The sequence below is a fragment of the Dama dama genome, chromosome 2 (assembly GCF_033118175.1).
Source record: "Dama dama isolate Ldn47 chromosome 2, ASM3311817v1, whole genome shotgun sequence".
NCBI lineage: Eukaryota > Metazoa > Chordata > Mammalia > Artiodactyla > Cervidae > Dama > Dama dama.
Window position 1 is genome coordinate 6,891,925 of NC_083682.1, and position 19,973 is coordinate 6,911,897.

The 19,973-nt window shown below is 49.1% G+C and overlaps 1 protein-coding gene across 3 annotated transcripts; it reads right to left on the reverse strand.

Moving 5' to 3' along the window:
• Nucleotides 1–16,142: 16,142 nt before the first annotated feature.
• DRAP1 (DR1 associated protein 1) lies at nucleotides 16,143–19,820 on the reverse strand. Of its 3 annotated transcripts, none has more exons than XM_061163253.1 (7): nucleotides 19,646–19,814; nucleotides 19,326–19,398; nucleotides 19,124–19,217; nucleotides 18,730–18,849; nucleotides 18,516–18,609; nucleotides 18,219–18,307; nucleotides 16,143–16,218 (listed from the first exon to the last, which is right to left on the reverse strand). In XM_061163253.1, exons 1-7 carry the CDS (start codon nucleotides 19,685–19,687, stop codon nucleotides 16,182–16,184), a joined length of 549 nt encoding a protein of 182 aa, XP_061019236.1. In that variant the 5' UTR covers nucleotides 19,688–19,814; the 3' UTR covers nucleotides 16,143–16,181. The 3 variants fall into 3 exon arrangements, with proteins under 3 accessions (XP_061019236.1, XP_061019220.1, XP_061019230.1); XM_061163237.1 differs by lacking the exon at nucleotides 16,143–16,218 and adding an exon at nucleotides 17,663–17,881 and having other exon boundaries at nucleotides 19,646–19,812; XM_061163247.1 differs by lacking the exons at nucleotides 16,143–16,218; nucleotides 18,516–18,609 and adding an exon at nucleotides 17,663–17,881 and having other exon boundaries at nucleotides 19,646–19,820.
• Nucleotides 19,821–19,973: the final 153 nt, after the last annotated feature.

Here is a 19,973-nt window from a genome sequence, read left to right on the forward strand (position 1 = left end):
GTTCCCCTTCCACTGGGACTCTTTTGCACTGGAGTCTTAGATTATCATTTTTTTTTTTTTTTACTGGTTATTGATCTATTTTTTCTGAAAATGCCTTTACATTACATTTTTATTTTTACTGACATACAATTATTTGTAATATTCTTTGATATTTTGACATTTTAGATTTCTTTGGGGGCTCAGAGTTCAGATCATGTAGGGCCCAGTGGCTGCGGGAAGGTCTTGGGATTTGCCCTAGGCATGATGGAAAGGGTGAAAGGATATTGTTATAGAAGAACCCATTTTGTCAACACAAAACTCCCAGTCTGCTTCAAGATTATGAAGGGTTGGAAGGTGGATTCTAAAAAGGGAATTTTGTGATGAGATTGGGGCTGGGGCTAGGGGCTGCTTTCAAATCCTAAATCTAGGGAATTTGAGAGGGGCTCCCTGAGATCCTGGCAGGCCCATGGATCAAGTGTACAGGAAACTTTCAGAAGGACTTCAGAGCCGTGGTCAGAATGGCCAGCACTCAGGAAATATGGCACAGGAAGTCAAGACTTCATCTGGGGGCAGAGACAAATTTCCTTATGGATTTCAGAGGGACATTGGGAGACAAAAATTATCTTTTATTATATCCCGTGCATCTCATTTGGTCACAGTAGTCATCACAGTGGAAGATTTGGTGGGGGGAGGAGGTGATGGGCTTCTCCGGTACCACTAGTGGTGAAGAATCCACCTCCCAATGCATGACATACAAGAGACACAGGTTTGATCCCTGGGTCTTCCCGAGTGGACTAGATCCCCTGGACTAGAAAAGAAATGGCAACCCACTCCAGTATTCTTGCCTGGAATATTCCACGGACAGAGGAGCCTGGCGGGCTGCAGTCCACGGGGTCGCAAAGAGTCAGACATGACTGAGCACACACACGGCAGAGGAGGTGAGAGGAGCTGACTCAGGGGTTTTTTTTTAACATTTTTATTTATTTTAATGCATTTAATTTATTTGGCTGTGCCAGGTCTTAGTCTCAGCACATGAGATCTTTGACTTTGGCCACAGCACGCAGGATCCTTAGTTGAGGTATACAGAGTTTTAGTTGCACGATCTAATTCCTTGACCAGGGGTGGAATCCAGGCCCCCTGCGTTGGACTACCAGGAAAGTCACCCTGATTGAGGTTTTTTAAAAGCTCCCTTTGGCTGCTGTGTAGAGACTAGACTGGAGGACCAGGGTGGAAAGAGGGACCATTGTCCAGGAGAGGGACTAGAGGACTTGGGCCAGGGAGGCAGAGAGAGGAAAGAAGAGGAGAGGTCTGGAGATTGAGCCTGGGCCCACCCCCATTTAGAGATCAGGGGAGGACAGGGAAACAGCCATGGACGTCAGACAAGAGAGGCTGGCAGGGAGGAAGTCAGCCCAGAGAAGGAGGGCTCCCAGCCAAGTGAAGTAAGTGTTTCAAAAAGGAGTGGGTGATCAGCTCTGACAAGAGCCACTGAGAGGTCAATGCAAGGCTGACCGAGTGAACTAAATTTGGCAACCTCACTTGTTCCCTAGGCCTAACTCCAAAGGCCAGACGTAGAAGGTGCATTACAAACGTTGGCTATTTAAATGTGGCTAAGATTGGCCTCAGAAAAATATTCTTTCCCCTGAGGAACTTGTACCCTGTTATCTCTGGCGTGGGGGGCGGGGGTGGGTGGGTGGTGGAGCTGAGTTACTACATCTCCCTTTTTGCTTTGGCTCCCTGGAAGCTCAAAGCCAAATTTGATCTGCAGATAATAGAATGCTTTATGTGTGCATGCTAAGTCACTTCAGTCAAGTCCAACTCTTCGTGACCCTACGGACTGTAGCCCCCCAGGCTTCTCTGTCCGTGGGGATTCTCCAGGCAAGAATTCTGGAGTGGGTGGTGCTGCCCTCCTTCAGGGGATCTTCCCGACCCAGGGATTGCATTAGCATCTCTTTCGTCTTCTGCACTGGCACGTGAGTTCTTGACCACTAGCACCACCTGGGAAGCCCAGAGTGTCTTATGGGCTTTACTTAATAATAGACCTGCATATTTATATCTTTATGTTCTTGCTCCAGATCCTCACATTTTCTTTTCAACTATCTTTTCACATTCCTGAGTCTCCATTTTTGTTTTAAGATTTTATCTTCTTTGTTCTTGTCAGAAGTTACCTCACTTACATTGGGAATGAGGCAGGTATGCAAATTAATTCTACCATTCAGCAAATATATGGCGATGACTTATACTAGTTAAGTTCCTTTGGTTTGCAAATGACAGAGCTAAATTAAGCCAAAAGGATAAACAAAGTAATTGGCTTATTTTACTAATGAATAAAAAGGGCCTGACCTCAATTTTGCCTGGATTGAAAGGCTTGAGCCCCTTTGCATGTGTGTGTGTGCATGCGTCTGTGCGTGTGTGTATGTGTGTGTGCGTGTGTGTCTGTGTGAATGTCTTTCTCTCTTCCTCATTTCATCGTCATTTCTCCCTCTGTGTTGGCTTCATTTTCTCCAATGGGAGTGTTGGCTGAGGGCAGCACCAGATTGCTGTCCTTGGACCTTTGCCACCAGAGTAGCGAGAGGACTCTTCCCAAATATACAGGTAGCAAACCCCAGGCAAGGATTCTGACATTTCCTGCCTTGAGTCTCAAGGCCACCCCTGGACCAATCCCAGGGACCTAGTGGGACAAGGACTGTGACCCGCTGTACTGTGGTACCTTCTGGGTAGAGTGGGAGGAGCGGTGTTCCAAGGATAGAAAATGGTATGGAGTTTCCTCAAAAAAATTAAAAATAGAACTACCATACAATCCTGAAATTTCACTCTTGGATATTTATCCAACAAAAACTAAAACACTAACTCTAAAAAATATATGCAGCCCAATGTTTAACACAGCACTATCTATAATTGCCAAGATATGGAAGCAACCTAAGTGCCCATTGATAGATGAATGGATAAAGCAGATGTGATATGTAAATAGATAGATATTGATAGATACTAGAATATTTGCTAAGTCGCTTCAGTTGTGTACAACTCTTTGCGACCCTGTAGACTGTAGCCCACCAGGCTCCTCTGTCCATGGGATTCTCCAGGCAAGAATACTGGAGTGGGTTGCCATTTCCTTAGCCAGATATTAAAATATTACTCAGCCATAAAAAAAAAAAAAGAATAAAATCTTGCCATTTGTGACAAGATGGATGGAACAGAAAGGTATTATGCTAGTGAAATAAGTCAGACAAAGAAAGACAGATACTGTATGTTTTACTTCATGAAATCTGCAAAAGAAAACTAATACAACAAAACAGAAATAGACTCACAGATAAAGAGAGCAAACTGGTTGTTGCCAGAAGAGAGTGGGGTGAGGGGATAGGCAGATAGAAGGGGATTAAGAAGTGTCAACTGGGCTTCCCAGGTGGCTCAGTGATAAAGAATTCCCCTGCCTATGCAGGATACTCAAGAGATGCAGGTTCAATCCCTGGGTCGGGAAGACCCCCTGGAGGAGGGCACAGCAACCCACTCCAGTATTCTTCCTGGAGAATCCAATAGATAGAGGAGCCTGGCGGGCTACAGTCCATAGGGTCACAAAAAGTTGGACACAACTGAAGTGACCTGAGCACACATGCTTGCAAGAGGTATAAACTACCAGTTATATATGTACATATACATGTATACACACACACAGGTCAGTCCATGGGGTCACAAAGAGTCAGACACGACTGAGCGACTTCACTTCACTTCACTTCACACACACCCACACCCACACCCACACACACACATATATAAAGCTAACAAAAACCTTGGGACTTCCATGGCTGTCCAGTGGTTAAGACTCCACACTTCCAATGCAGGGGGCACAGATTTGATCCCTGGGTGAGGAACTAAGATCCCACATACTGAGGCATGGCCAGTAAAAAAAAAAAACAAAACAAGTCAATAAAATAAATGTCACAAGGATGTAATCTATAGCACAGGGAATATAGTCAACAATATTATAAATAACTCAATATGGTGAGTATCTATAAAAATACCAAACCACTATGTTGTATACCTGAAACTAGTACAATATTGTAAGTCAACTATACTTCAAATTTTAAAAGGGGAAAGTTTTAATTGCATTAATTTTTACAAGGTTGGGGATGTGATGTGGGGTGACTTGAAGGCAGAGGGTCAGGGCAGACCATAGTACAAAAACATGCCTGTCATGTCTCTATAACAGATATCCTACAGATGCAGATATGAATAAGATAAGCCTCCCTGCCTTGAGATGGTCACAGACCAGTGAGGGAGGTAAAACATGCACACACAGTTGTAATCCAAACCACAACATGGGCAGAACTTTGGAAGAGGGATGGGCAAAGGACTTGGGGAGTTCAAAGGAGAGAGGACTTCTGATTCTGGCCACAAACAAGTCAGGTGGATCCTTTGGCTGCAAACAACTAAGAAACTGGATTGTTGTTGTTAAATCGCTCAGTCATGTCCAACTCTTCATGACCCCATGGACTGTAGAATGACAGGCTTCCCTGTCCTTACCATCTCCCAGAGTTTGCTCAAATTCATGTCCATTGAGTCAGTGATGCCATCCGACCATCTTGTCCTCTGTCGTCCCCTTCTCCTCTGCCCTCAGTCTTTCTCAGCATCAGGGTCTTTTCCAATGAGTATAAGAAACAACCCTGCTTTCAGATGCTAGAAAACTGGTAGCACAGGACTGTAATCCCCGAGGAAAGGGAAGCAGGAATAATTCCCAGAGCTCACGCAGGGCTAGAAATCCTTATAAGATTCTCTCCAGTTAAAGTAGAGAGATTTCACTGAATGCTTAGAAAATTCAGTAGAGAACCCAGAAGAGCCATGTCTTAGAAGTGAACCTAAATCAGCCCCTAATGAAGGCTACTCTAGACTCACCATTCAGGAGCTTGTAACAAATCTCGAAATGATCAGGCTAACCCAGGAGTAACAACCAAATTGCCAGGAAGAATCCAACACTCTTTAAAGAAATTCAGTGAAATCCAGATCAATAATGTAAAATTCACAATGCAATGTTTGGCGTCCAGTAAACAATTAACAGATATACAAAGAATACTCTGATTAATAACCAGGAGAAAATATCTGTCAATTAAAACAACCCAGAAGATGGCAATACTCTCCGTACCGACTTAACTCAATCTCTATTGAAATCTCAGCTGCCTTTTACAGGAACTGACAAGCTGATCCTAAAATTTACATGCAAAGTCAAGGGGCCCAGAGTAGCCAAACAATCTCGAAAAAGAAGAACAAAGTTAGAAGACTTACATTTCCTGATTTGAAAACTTAGTGGAGGGACTTCCCTGGTGGGCCAGTGGTTAAGATTCCACACTTCCATCTCACTAAGATCCCGCATGCTGTATAGCACGCCAAAAAAAAAAAAAAAGAAAACTTAGTGTAAACCTATCTATATAACCCAGCAATCTTGATTCCAGCTTGTGAGTCATCCAGTCCGACATTTCCCATGATGTACTCTGCATATAAGTTAAATAATCAGGGTGACAATATACAGCCTTAACATACTCTTTTCCCAATTTTGAACCAGTCCATTGTTCTATGTCCAGTTCTAACTGTTGCTTCTTGTCCTGCATACAGGTTTTTCAGGAAACAGGTAAGGTGGTCTGGTATTCCCATCTCTTTAAGAATTTTCCACACTTTGTTGTGATCCACAATGCCAAAGGCTTTAGCACTGTCAATGAAGCAGAAGTAGACGTTTTTGGGGAATTCCCTTGCTTTTTCTAGGATTCAACAGATGTTGGCAATTTGATCTCTGTGCTTTTGCTTTTTCTAAATCTAGCTTGTACATCTGGAAGTTCTTGGTTCACATACTGCTGAAGCCTAGCTTGAAGGATTTTGAACATAGTCTACTATCATATGAAGTGAGTGCAATTATACGGTAGTTTGAACTTTCCTTGGCATTGCCTTTCTTTGGGATTGGAGTGAAAATTAACTTTTTCCAGTCCTGTGGCCACTGCTGAGTTTTCCAAATTTGCTGGCATATTGAGTTCAGCACTTTTACAGCATCATCTTTTAGGATTTGAAGTAGCTTACCTGGAATTCCATCACCTCTACTAGCTTTGCTCATAGTAATTCTTTCTAAGGCCCACTTGACTTCACACTCCAGGATATCCGGCTCTAGGTGAGTGATCACACCATCGTGTTTATCCAAGCCATTAAGACCTTATTTGTATAGTTCTTCTGTGTATCCTTGCCACCTATTCTTAATCTCTTCTGCTTCTGTTAGGCCCTTACTATTTCTGTCCTTTATCATGCCCATCCTTGCATGAAATATTCCCTAGATATCTCTATTTTTTTTTTTTTTTTACAAAATCTCTAGTCTTTCCCATTCTATTGGTTTCTACTATAATGGAAAGAATATAAAAAAGAATATCTATCTATCTATCTATCTATATATATATATATATATATATATATGCACAGCCAAATCACTTTCCTATATAGCAGAAATAAGCACATTGTAAATCAACTATTCAATGAAATAAAATTTTAAATAACTTTGTGCTTGAAAGGACACCATCAAAAAAGTGAAAAGACAGTCCACAAAAATGGGAGAAAATATTTACAAATCATATATCCAATAAAAGAGTAGTATCTAAAATACAATGGGCTTCCCAGGTGGCTCAGTGGTAGAGAATAAGTGCAGGAGACACAGGTTCGATCCTTAGGTCAGGAAGAGCCCTGGAAAAGGAAAAGGCAGCCCAGGCCAGTATTCTTGCCTGGAGAATCCCATGGACCAAGGAGCCTGGCAGGTTATAGTTGATGGAGTCGCAAATGGAGTTGCAACACGACTGAGCGACTAAACAACATGGGAGTCTTTAAAACATACCAGGCCTGGGCCCTCATCTCGTTAGACAAGAATCTCTGGAGATGGACCCGGGCATCAGTCACCTTCCAAGATCCCCAGTGATTCCAATATGTGGTCAAAGGTTAGACCCCTGTCCTCAACAAAGGTCAGGTACACGGGGGCCAGGAGCTGAGTTTGTTCGTGGCCTAAGGCCAGAGTCTAGAACAGCCTGGCACAAGGTAGGTGGTTGGCAGATGTCTATAAATATCTCCGTGCATGCGTGTGTTCTCAGCAGCTTCAGTCATGTCCAACTCTTTGCGACCCTGTGGACTGTAGCCCGCCAGGCTCCGTTTTCCATGGGATTCTCCAGGCAAGAATACTGGAGTGGGTTGCCTTGCTCTCCTCCCAACTCAGGAATCAAACCTGCTCCTGCGTCTACTGCATTACAGGTGGATTGTTTACCACTGAGCCACCAGGGAAGCCCAAATATCCCTGTAAACAATCCTAATACGATGTTAATTTAATAAGGAAACTGAGGCACAGAGAGGCTGGGTTATCTGCTCAAAGCCACAAGACTGGTGAGCAGTGACACTAGAACCAAAATATTTAATACATACAAGGAGTATCAGCCCAGAGCCAAGACTCTTCCTGGGAGGACTCCAGTCCCTTGAGAATGATGGGAAGGTGGATCCCGAGTGGAGATGGGACCAGTCCAGGGATGAAATAGGGCCTTTGGAGGAGGAATGGAGCCCCACCCCAAAAGTGACCAGCTTCCCTGCTTGACTTCAGCGGTGGCTCCAGACAAAGGTGGTGGGTGGAGGTGGGGAACCCACAGGCAGAAACAAAACTCAGAGAATTTAGGGGAATAGGAAAGTGAAACCAACCCCAGCACAGGGCAGGGGGTGGGAGGGAATTGGTGGCTGGAAAAAAGGGTGGCACTCGCCCCTCCCCACCCCCTGCCCCTCTCGCAAATGGTCAGGCTCCCCCCACCACACACCCGCTTGCAACTACTTCCACACACTGGCCTCCTCCAAGTTCCCAGAATAGCCAGCACACTGCTCCCCGTCCCTCTCCCTCCTCCCTGCCTGCTTCCTTCACAACACTTCCCACCCCACCCCACCCCATCCCCACCCCACCCTACCCCATCCCCACACCCTAGGCACTGGTCCTCTGAGCATTTGTTCACCAGAGCAGGTTGTCCTTTTTCTTCTGTGCTCTTGTCCCCAGAGCCCAGAGCAATACCTGGCACAGAATAGGTGCTCAGGAAATATTTGTTGAGTGAGTGAAGGAAGGAGGCGCCTATAAGCCCAAGAACACCACAGGGCCACTGTTTACCTGTCTTTATAGACACTATCCAGGAGGATCAATTGGTTTGACCCTTTCTGAAGATGACGATTGACAATACTTCTTGGTTTTGCTTTCAACATGGGTTGCATGGACCTAGCAGTCTATCTCCTTGGTTTGGGCATTCCAGGTTATCCCCATGGTCCTGAAAAGCCTCCCTTTAAAATGGACTTTTCAGGGACTTTCCTGGTGGTCCAGTGGTTCAGACTCTGCTCCCAATGCTGAGGGCGCACGTTTGATCCCTGGTTGGGGAACTAAGATCCTGCATGCCATGCAGCATGGCCACAAAATAAATAATAAATAAGTAAAATAAAATAGACTTTCCCTTTCAGCCCATCCCCAGTCCCATTCCTGCTCCCCACAGCACCTCACTCTCGTGTGTCTAGCCCATGTCCTTCCAATCTGCTTTCCAGGCATTTATTTCCATACGTGTCAGTTACAGGCACCATTTATTGAATGCTTACTATTGAAACCTGAGAAGTGGAGTATTTCCTGCCGTATCAATAAACAAGGATATCACAGTCATCAGGGATTCCAGCCCTCCAGGCCACTCAGGAAGAAGAACAATACCAGGATCCAGCAGCCACCAGGCCGTAGCTGCTCCCTAAGGTGAGCACGGAGGAAAAACACGGGATGCTGGCCCCAGAGAGCTGAGATGCACATGAAAGGAATGATCTCAGTGAGCCCAAACTCCTGCATCTTCCCATATGTAGAAAAGCCCTAAATTCCTTAACTTGAGACATCTGGTTTTCTTTAATTCACAAAAATACTTTTGATGTTCAGACTACCTGTCCTTTGTTGGCTGCAAACATCCATGTAACCTGACCTCACCCCACCCCCACTTTCTCTGAGCAGTTCTCTTGGGTCACTTGAGATGATGTCTCCCCAGTCTGAAGGCCTGAAAATTCCCACCAAGTAAAACATCTCTCTCAGCTTTTAGGTTGTGACTATTTTTTAAGTTGACAACCAGGTTGCTGTCATTTTGGGGCTCTGAAGAGCTCTGGTACCATAGTCTTTTATGTCTCAGTACAGAGAAGAATTCATTGAGAGCAAGTGATAGATAAAAAGTGATTTATTATCATATGTAAAATAGATAGCCAATAGGAATTTGCTGTATGGCTAAGGAAACTCAAATGGGGGCTCTATATCAACCTAGATATAGAGGTGGGATGTGGAGGGAGACGGGAGGGAAGTTCAAAAGCGAGGGGATATATGTATACCTATGGCTGACTCATATTGAGGTTTGACAAAACAACAAAATTCTGTAAAGCAATTATCCTTCAATAAAAAATAAATAATTTTTTTAGAAGTGATTTATTAGAATAGGATGCTTGTGAAACTTACAAGTAGGCAGGCGAGGGGGTGTCATGCCCTGAGAACTTACTGGGCTATGGGTTTTTTGGTTTATTTTTTTTAAGATTTGAACAAGTTTATTAATCTCATTTTCAGTTATTGAAAGTGATTGTGTAGGAAGAAAAGAGATCAGCCTCTTGCCAGTAAAGGGTAGTTAAGTTTTGCCTTGGGGAATAACAGATTGGAGCCTAAGTGAAAAGTGATGTCGCTCAGTTGTGTCCGACTCTTTGCGACCCCATGGACTGTAGTCTACCAGGCTTCTCCATCCATGTAATTTTCTAGGCAAGAGTACTGGAGTAGGTTGCCGTTTCCTTCTCCATGGGCTATGGTTTTATAACCAAAGGAAGAGTGGGGAGGAGAAGAATTTCTTTATCTTTCTTGAGTAGACATCATGCTTCCATTATCATTTCCTCCTCCAGGTTGAGCAGGGAAGTTTTCCTGTCCCTACATGGTCACGCTAAGTCCACAAAATTATTGTTTTTATATGTACAGAGAGCATGTCCTAGGGATCATTAACTTGCTGAGCTCACTGGGCAGGATGTGGGTCTCATGCGACCATTGTTTTATTGTTTGGGGGCACATCTTGTGCTTCTAAGCCTGCTTGGTTTTGTGGTTAAACAAACCTGCTTTCTTGAGTGATCATTAACTTACAGGGGTCTCCCATAGTTTTCTACTTACAATACCCTAGTGGGATTAACTATTTAAACACCTACTTAGTCCCTTGACTTTATCCCTATCACTATGTGCTAGGTACTGTGCTAAGCACTCTATGTGTCATAGGAGGTGCTATGATTGTCCCCACTTTACAGATGAGGAAACTGAAGCACAGAGAGCTTAAGTCACTGGCTCAAGGTCACAGAGTAAGTGACAGAAATGTATAGCATTGTTGTGCTGTCTGTGTTTTGACTTTCCATAAACACTGCTGTGTTATAGATCTGTTCTGCATTTTCCTGTTTTTCGGATGCGGGGAAGATTTGTCCACACTGCTACCAGCCGTGCCGCGCCCCAGTGACAGATAACTTGGAGCCTCCACCTCTTTGCCACCTCTAACCACGCCTGTGATATGTCTTTCTTCCTGTGAGAGGTTTTACCCAGAAATGGAACATCTGGTGGTCACTTAACTGCCAAGCTGCCGTTTCAGACATGCCTCTAGTTTACACTCTCACCAGAAGCACCAGACTTCCATGTGCCCCCCGCTCCCACCAGCCATCAGTCTTATCTGGCTTTCCTTTTCGGATTGGGTAGGGCTGGCAGTATCATCAGTCTTCAACCAGGGATCGGCCCCAGCATTGGGAGTGTGGAGTCCTAACCACTGGACTGCCAGGGAATTTCCTTATCTGACTTTCTGTTCTTGCCAATCTGATGTGTCTTGTGTGAGATCTTGTTTTCCCTTGTAGCTTTCCAATTACTGAAGTGGGCGCAGAAGTGTTAGCCCTTGTTCCATTTCTAAAAATAACATTTGAACACACATGAGCACACAAAATAGAAAAGACATGATTTCAGAACGAAGATAGCTCAACTATAATGATGGAAGCTGAGGGTCACCCATGTCCTGCCCCTCTCCCCAGCAACACGGAGCCCCCTGAGAGTCCAGAGCCACCTGCCACTCTCACCGAACACTCTGCCCAAGGAGAGGAGGGACCAGGCCCCTGGTGGAGCACCTGGGTCACAGCTGCCATGCCCCCGCTGCAGTACCCATAGCCTAGAAGGGTGGGAACCTGGTCCCATCCATGTCCTGGAGACAAACTTACCACACCAGAGGAAGAATGGGGGGGAAACCTCATGAACTCCACCTCCCACATTCTGGACCCCTGCACAAGCCTGTGTACAATCTCTGTGCCAGTGAACAAACTCAGGCCACTCATCTCACTTGCTGAGCCTCAATCTTCTCCTCTGTGAAATGGGTGGTGACGAGGACACCTTTCTGAGAGAGTGGACTCAGATGAACAAGAGCAGGACGATGAGCTACTGCAGCACATTTGGTGTCCTGGCGACCATGAGGGGCGGTATCAATAGCTTCAGGTGGGGACTTCCCTGGGGGCCCAGCGGTTAAGAATCTGCCTGCTGCTGCAGGGGACACGGGTTCAGTCCCTGGTCCAGGAAGATTCCACATGCCCCTGGGCAGCGAAGCCCATGTGCCACAACTATGGAGCCTGTACTCTGGAGCCCGTGCGCCGCAACAAGAGAAGCCACCACAATGAGAAGCCCGCGCACCAGAACTAGAGAGTAGCCCTCACTGTTCCACGTAGAGAAAACCGCATGCAGCAACGAAGACCCAGGGCAGCCATAGGGAAAGAAAGCTGTTCAAGAAAGAAAGAGAGAAAAAGGAAGAACTTAAAAAAATAAAAACCGCCCCCTATGAGGGACATGGAGGCTGGAGAGGTGAGGTGGTGAAGTCACACATGTCACACAGCTCGGAGGTCCTTCCTCCAGGCCAGTGGGCGGCGGGTGAGGTCACTCCCACCCCGAATCTCTCCCGCCCCTCACTTCCTCCTCAGCCCCTGGGCTTGCTCATCTGGAAGCAAGAAGGGCAGGTGTCGGGGAGGAGCCCACACAGCTGTCTTCTCTCCCTCCACGAAGCTTCTGGGACCCTGAGGGGCTGCCAATGCCCGGACACCCCCTCAGCTGAGGTGAGCCGAGTCTGGGGCTGGTGGCTCCTGAATTGGGTGCTTGGGTGGTGGAGGAGGAAATGAGGGCCAGCGGTGGGGAGACCACAGGGAAACCTGGCAGAACCAAGTCTCGATCCCTGCCTTTGCCCTCACTGTTGCCTCTGCCCTCTCCCCAGAGGTAGCTTGTGGCCTCCACACTCCGCGCTTAGTAGGCTTTTTTACCGAAATTTCACGTCTCAGTCTCCCCTGAGCACTGCGTAGAACGGCTGGGCCAGCATCCTGCCCGGGACTCCCCACTTCTTTATTACACTTTCCTTTCCCAGCACATGTATCACCATTTGACATACTGTTTATCTTCTTTATTGTCTGTCTCCTCCCATCAGAAATAAACTCCAGGAAACACTTTGTTCATATAATCACCACTACCTAGAATAGCAGCTGGCATGCAATCGGTTCTTGATAGACATGTGTGTGTGTGTGAGCCACTCAGTCATGTCCGACTCTTTGTGATCCCGTGGACTGTAGCCCACCAGGCTCCTCTGTCCATGGGATTCTCCAGGCAAGAATACTAGAGTGGGTTGCCATTCCCTTCTCCAGGGGATCTTCCTGACCCAGGGATAAAACCTGGATCTCCCACGTTGCTGGCGGATTCTTTACTATCTGAGCCACCAGGGAAACGCCCAATAGATATGTACATAAAATAAAATTTTTCAGCAGGTATCATAAAGGTGCATGTATTTGAAGTGGGCAGCTGGATTCATTGTTATAAATAACCACCACCAGTTCAAGCTATAGAAAATCTCCAGAAGGTTCCCGCGTGCCCCCCATCAGTCACCACACCAAGGTACTTACACTGACTTCCATCACCATCAGCTAGTTTCACCTGCCCCTGAACTTTATTTAAATGAACTGCTGTAATTTGTTTGGTTGCTTTCTGTTTGTTTGGTTTCTTTTGCCAACATAACATCTACAAGGTTGACTCTGATGTTCTGTGTCATGGTGGTTTGCTCTTTTGTGTTGCTGTTCTGTTATACAATATTCTATTATTTACTCATGATCTTGTTCATGGGATTCAGGTTGTTCCCAGTTGGGAGTACAGACATTCTCGTGTGTGTCTGTTGGTGGACGTGTGCCCAGGGGTAGTGTTGCCATTTCACATGAAGTGCATGTTCGTGGACTCCATGAGAATCTGCCAAACCGTTTTCTAAGGTGGCCTCACCAACTGCCTTTCCCCTCAGTAATGTGAGTTCTGATGTCACCACTTCCAACCCTAGCATTGGTGATATCAGACTTTTTATTTATTTAATAAAGGAACTATTTATTTATTATTATTATTTTTGCCCACATGGCACAGCTTGTGGGATCTTAGTTCCTCAACCCGGGACTGAACCCAGGCCCTCAACAGTGAGGGCCAGCTTCCCAGGTAGCTCAATTCAATTCCTGGGTCGGGAAGATCCCCTGGAGAAGGGATTGGCTACCCACTCCCAGTATTCATTGGTTCCCCTGGTGGCTCAGATGGTAAAAGAATCCGCCTGCAACGCAGGAGACCTGGGTTCAGTCTCTGGGTTGGGAGGATCCCCTGGAGAAGGGCATAGCAACCCACTCCAGTACTCTTGCCTGGAGAATCCCCATGGACAGAGGAGCCTGGCGGGCTACAGTCCATGCGGCTGCAAAGAGTCGGACAGGACTGAGCACACATGTGCCTCTGCAGTGAGAGTATGGAACCCTAGCCACTGGACCAGGGAATTCCTGATATAAGACTTTTTAGTTTCAGGCTTCTGATGGATGACTGTGGAACCTCATTTCCCTGCTGGGTGATGATGCTGGGTGCTCAATAAGTGTTTGCTGAATGGATTCCCAAATGGGCTGTGGAGCAGGGGAGTGGCAGGAAGAGGTGGACCCACACTCCTCACCTGAGGATCACAATCCTGGCTGCCACGCTGGCCCCAGAAGCTGCTCCTCTGTTCACACTCTGGTCACTCATACCTGGGGCACAGTCAACGCCAGGTTAAGGCATTCAGGCTCAAGGCTCTCCAGTGGATAAAGAATGAAAATCACCTGGTTCCCAAAAAGAGCTCCGCAGATGGGGTGCTGGCAGGTGCCCCCTCCCCATGCCCACTGATACACACAGCAGGGCAGAGCCATCTTTCCCCACTCCCAGGAGCTATCCAGAGGCCAGGCCCAGCCAGGAGCACTGTCTCCCTGGGCCCCTGCCCTCTGACTGCACTCCTAACAGTTGTTGAAGGCTGGGTCAGACCCTTGCCAAAGGTGTGTGAGGTCCTGTGGCTGAAACTGGCTTGTCACCCAGGTTGGCTCAACCACCTTTCCCAGCATCCCTTGAGTGGGACCCTGTGACAGGTCACTGGAGAGAGAAACGGAGGCAGTGGGGCCACTGCCTGTCTTGGCCCAGGAAGACTTCCCTGGCCTCTGAGATTTCCCCTTCCGCAGTGACCTTGTATTTTTGTTTATTTATTCATTCATCTGGCTATGCCAAACAACACACCAGACCTTAGTTTTCTGACCAGCAATCAAACCCATGCCCCTTGCAATGGAAGTGCAGGGTCTTAAGCACTCAACAGCCAGGGAAGTCCCTCCACAGCGATTCTGAAAGCCATGAACTGAGGATGGTGGGGCCACAAGATGGAAGGAGTTTGAGCCCAGAAGTCCCTCCTAAAGAAGCACAGCCCACTGATCAGATAGATCTCATTATGAACCTTATGTGGACAAGAAATAAACTTCCATTATATTTGAATCTATACATTTTGAGTTTCTTACATTAGTCCTTCACCCTGGGGCTTCCCTTGTAGCTCAGTCGGTCAAGAGTCTGCCTGCAGTGCAGGAGACTCAGGTTCGATCCCTGAGTCAGGAAGATCCCCTGGAGAAGGAAATGACAACCCACTCCAGTATGCTTGCCTGGAGAATCCTTCACCCTAATTAATAGGTACAACTAGTACATATTTTTGTTGTTCATTTGCCAGGTCATGTCTGACTCTTCATGACCCCATGGACTTCAGGCTTCCCTGTCCATCACCATCTCCCAGAGTTTGCCCAAGTTCACGTCCACTGAATCTGTGATGCCAGTTCAATTATCTCATCCTCTGTCACCCTCTTCTTCTGCCTTCAATCTTTCCCTGCTTCAGGGTCTTTTCCAATGAGTTGATTCTTCCCATCAGGTGGCCAAAGTATTGGAAGCTCCAGCTTCAGCATCAGTCCTTCCAAAGATTATCCAGGGTTGATTTCCTTTAAGATTGACTGGTTTTGGAGAAGGAAATGGCAACCTATTCCAGTGTTCTTGCCTGGAGAATCCCAGGGACGGGGAACCTGATGGGCTGCCATCTATAGGGTCGCACAGAGTTGGATACGACTGAAGCGACTTAGCAGCAGCAGTGATTATATGTTTACAAAATGGCATAAACATGTTGTATGTAAAAATCTATTAAGTTTTTAATAAACATTTATTATGGAGTATTTGAAAAAAAAAAAAAAGATTGACTGGTTTGATCTCCTTGCTTTGCCTGCAGGCCTGTTTGGTTGACCAGGCTGGCGGTTTCCATGCCTCAATCCCACCCCGCAAAGTGAGGTCAGCTGCATACACCACAGGCTGAGTAGAAATGCTTTCCCTAAAGAAAGTGAAAGTGAAAGTCGCTCAGTCGTGTCCGACTCTTTGCGACCCCATGGACTATACAGTCTGTGGAATTCTCCAGGCCAGAATACTGGAGTGGGTAGCCTTTCCCTTCTCCAGGGGATCTTCCCAACCCAGGGATCAAACCCAGGTCTCTCGTATTGCAGGCAGATTCTTTACCAGCTGAGCCACAAGGGAAGCCACCCCTAAAGAAAACGCTTTCTTTTCTTACACCTGGAGCGGGAACAGATGAGCAGCAGACAGGACCACGTGTCCCCAGGCTCCAGCTGCTCTGGGCCCCTCCAGGCTGTCCCCCTGACTCTGACTTCATAAAGAAGTCACACGCCACCAGATAAAAACTGAATATCTCAACCTCCCACCAAAACCCACTCACCTTTTCCCCTCTTGGGCTGGGGCTGGCCTCAGGCAACCCCACCTCACTCACTCCATTAGTCCTCTTCTCTCATCCCTTCAGCCACTTCAGCCTGCATATCTGCCATCTTAAAAAAAAAAACAAACCAACACCAAGGCTTCCCTGGTGGCTCAGTGGTAAAGAATTTGCCTGCCAATCCAGGAGACATGGGTTCCATCCCTCGTCTGGGAAGATCCCACATGCCATGGCGCAGCTAAGCCCGTGTGCCGCAACTACTGAGCCTGAGCTCGAGAACCCAGGAGCTGCAACTACTGAGCCCGCGTGTCCTAGAGCCCACGATCTGCAACAAGAGAAGTCATTGCAATGAGAAGCTTTGGCTCTGCAACTAGAGAAAAGCCCAAGCAGCAAAGAAGACCCAGCACATCTAAAAATAAAATAATTAATTTAGTTAAATTATTTTCAAAAACAAAACCAAATCTGTTCCTCTGTCCTCATTCTGAGCCTCTGCCCTCTCCCATCTCCACTGCATGGTTCTGAGTGTTGCTTCCGTTCACCTCTGAGTTTCTCACCTCCAGCTTTCCCCGTCTCATCAAGCACCACCAGCCCACCAAGGCGTTTGACAGCTGACCTCTCCTCCTCCCAGACGCCCCTGGGTGGGCACCAGAGAGGCTCCCAGGGGCCCTTGGGCTCACTGCTCTTCAGTCTCCTTTGGTGGGCCACCCCAGCCCTCCCCTCTCCCCGACTCTCAAGGTTCACACACCTGTCTTTAGCTCCCTACATCCAAGTGCCCACCCCATGCCTCTCCTCAGCGGCCTCACAGGCACCCCAAACTCATCACAGCCAAACTTGAGATCTAACTAAGATCCCTACTGATCTTACTTGAGATCCCTCTTCTATGTCCCCATGTCCCCACCCAAAGAAACCCAAGAGTCCTTGAAGATCCCCTCCCTCCATCAGCACTCGAGTCTACTCCCAACCCAGGCCTCCAGACTGCCCGCAGCACTCCACGCCTCCTGCCCGCCTCACCAAGCCACTGCTCCCAGAAGACACACATCTGCCTCGTTCGCATAGCTCCAGGGTCTGCTCAGTCAGTGCCTGCTCACCAGCCAGCCTTCACGGCCCCCACCACACCACCTGCCTCTGCCCCCACTACCGTGCCTCATGTCCTTTAAGGCAAGTGGCCCAAGTTCTAGTTTCCCAGACTCACTTCTGTTACATGTCCCTTTGCAGCAACCCAGAGTGAACAAAAATGGTCCACATCTGAGAGCCAAGCAGAAGCCATTCAGAGAAGGAGAGGAAGCTGCCCAGGGTCAGACAGCACCATGAGACAGGCTGTCCCCCGGCATGACCAGCTCCAGCTGGCTCAGGCTCTCTGCCACTCTGACCGGCCTTCTTCCATTGGCACCCCTGGCCCTGCGCTGGCAGAACCATGGCCTCCCGTACGCTCCCCCTCTTCAGTCAGCTGCTGCCCAGCCCCCCGGGGCTCCAGGTCCCAGCTCAGTGTCAGGAAGGAGGTGGAAGGAGAGAAGGAGGCCACAAACCCTGGACAAAAACCGGGACAGACATGAGCGTTCCCTTTTATTATTATTTTATTAATAAATTTAAGAACAGCTCTATGGTCTCTCTTCCCCCCAGAGCAACTAAAACAAACTAAAAGGGGGTGCGGCCTGGGGGGCGGAGGGCGCTAGGAGTCATAATCCTCTTCCTCCTCTGCGTCAGGGGCTGAGGGGCCGGGGGGTGCTGGGGGCAGAGGCAGAGTCGGGGTGAAGGGCATGAAGGGTGTCGGGGCGCTGCAGGGGAGAAAGCAGGAAAGAAAGATCAGGCCACTCTCTGGTGCCCATCCCCCACTCAGCCCCACCTGGGCATCCCCGGAGCCCACCGCCCTCTGTACCAACAGGGAGCAAGCCCAGAGAAGGGAAGGACCCAGGGCAGGTCACACAGCCCCACCTAGCAGAAGGAGACCTTCTGAGAGCACAGCCCCCAGCCTTGAACTCCTTCTTAGTTCCTCCCCTTCCGTCCCCCAAATCTGCCAAGACCAACAGAACCAAGTGGCCAGGGAGGCCAGGAGGGACAGACAGGTCAGTCTTGGGGTCAGTCGGCCCCCTCTTAGTGCCACGAGCTGCTTACCTCTGAAAGTGGGCAGGGGGGTGGCTGGCCTGGGGCGGAACCTGTGGTGTCTCCTCTTCTCCGTCACTGTCTGTATCCTCAGACTCATCCTGAGAACAAGACAGGAATCAGAGACTAGAAGGGCATGGGCCCATCACTTGAAAGCAGGGACAGGAGGCTGACCTCAGTAACCCCAGTTTACAAAGAAACCAATACAAAGGTCACAGGTGAGGGACCAGGCCCCCAGCCAGCTTGTCCTGGCCTGGTGTAGGGCTGCCCTGTCCACCCTGTGGGGCAGAAGCCTAAGGCCTCACTCACCTCCTGCTCGGAGTCTGTCCCTGACAGCTTCTTGTCCTTGCCTTTGCTTCCCATCCCACCGTTCTTCCGGCCACTGCTGCCTGGCTTCCGGCCCCTTCAGGAAGGTACAGTACATCTGCCCACAGGTCTCCCCACTCCTTTGCCACCCCCCAGCCATTCCTAAGTCCAGGGGCCTTGGCCTTCCCCACCTGGACACTGGACCCCGGCTCCCTACCTGCGGGGACCCTTGTCCCCATCCATGTGGTTGTCTTCTCCATCGCCCTGCATGTCAGGCACAGATGCCACCAGGTCCTTCAAGAAGTCAAACTGCTGCTCCAGCTCAATGCACTGCTTCCTGGAAGACGTGGGAAGGGGATGGCACTCAGATGGGGCCCAGACATCTGGGCCCTAAGCAGGGGACAGTACGGACTCTGTGGATGTCAGGGGACTGGAACCTGGAAAATTTCCACCCTAACCCTCCCCGTTGGCCAGAACATCCTAACCTTCCTCCTCAAATCCACAAATTTCCCAGCAGCCTGCCACTTCCTTATCAGGGCACAGCCTCCCCCAGGCGTGTGAACTCCTGGAGGAAGACCCCAACCGGGCCCTCTAGGATCGGAGCCACTCACAGGTGAGATGTGGTCATGGTCTTGGCGTTTCGGGACTGGGTCACTTGGCAAGCTTTCTTCAACAGTGACTCCAAGAAAAGCTCGAGCGCCCGAGCTGAGGAGGGTCAAGGAGAACGCGGGGTGGTGGCCCACTCCACAAAAAGTGACCCCGGGGCTGCCGGGCTCCCCCACACCCGCATCCCGACAGCTCTCGACAGGATACAGATGATGACAGGCACGGCCGCCGCCACCTTCCCAATCTCTTCATCCGTCTGCATGATCTTCTTGATTCGCGCCTGGGGAGGGGGCAGACAGCTCGGACCCCGTCGCCTCCATCCCGGAAAGGGTGCTTAAGCCGGGCAGAGAGAGGGAACATCCATCCCGGGAGAAAGGGGGCGGGGGGCACCCACGCTAGAAGGGCACGGAAGAGGGCGGGGCGTATGGGCCCCCGAACACCGCGATGCGCCCGCCTCCCTAGCCGGGCCTGGGCCGGAGCCTCTCGAGAGCCCGGCCCGCTCCTCCGGTGCCCGGTCACGTACTCACCGGCGGGAACCGCGCGTTGTACTTCTTCTTCTTGCTCGGCATCTCGAGGCCTCTCCCGCCGCGCCGGGCCCAGTGCCGCCGCCCGCAGCCTCCCGGCACCCGGGCCTGCTCGTAGCCCGTCCGCCGCGGTTCCCCCGGCTCCTGGTGCTGCCGGCTCCGCCCCCTCCGCTCCCCACAGGGTCCTAGCACCGCCGGTCAGGACTCCGCCCGCAGGGCCCGAGCGCCCTCCTCTTTAGAGCCTCCCGGGCTGTGCGCGTCCGTCCGGGACAGAACCGCCACTCCCGCCCGCCCCCAAGACCTGAAGAGCGAACGTTAGCTCCGCCTCCCG

What these genes read in the sequence shown, in the direction of transcription:
- DRAP1 (XM_061163237.1), bottom strand. Translation starts at nt 19,687, where the DNA reads ATGCCGAGCAAGAAGAAGAAGTACAACGCGCGGTTCCCGCCG. An exon ending in GGACAGACTCCGAGCAGGAG is followed by an intron (nt 18,308 to 18,515) that starts GTGAGTGAGGCC and finishes TCTTGTTCTCAG; the next exon opens with GATGAGTCTGAGGATACAGA. An exon ending in CCCCCTGCCCACTTTCAGAG is followed by an intron (nt 17,882 to 18,218) that starts GTAAGCAGCTCG and finishes TCTCCCCTGCAG; the next exon opens with CGCCCCGACACCCTTCATGC.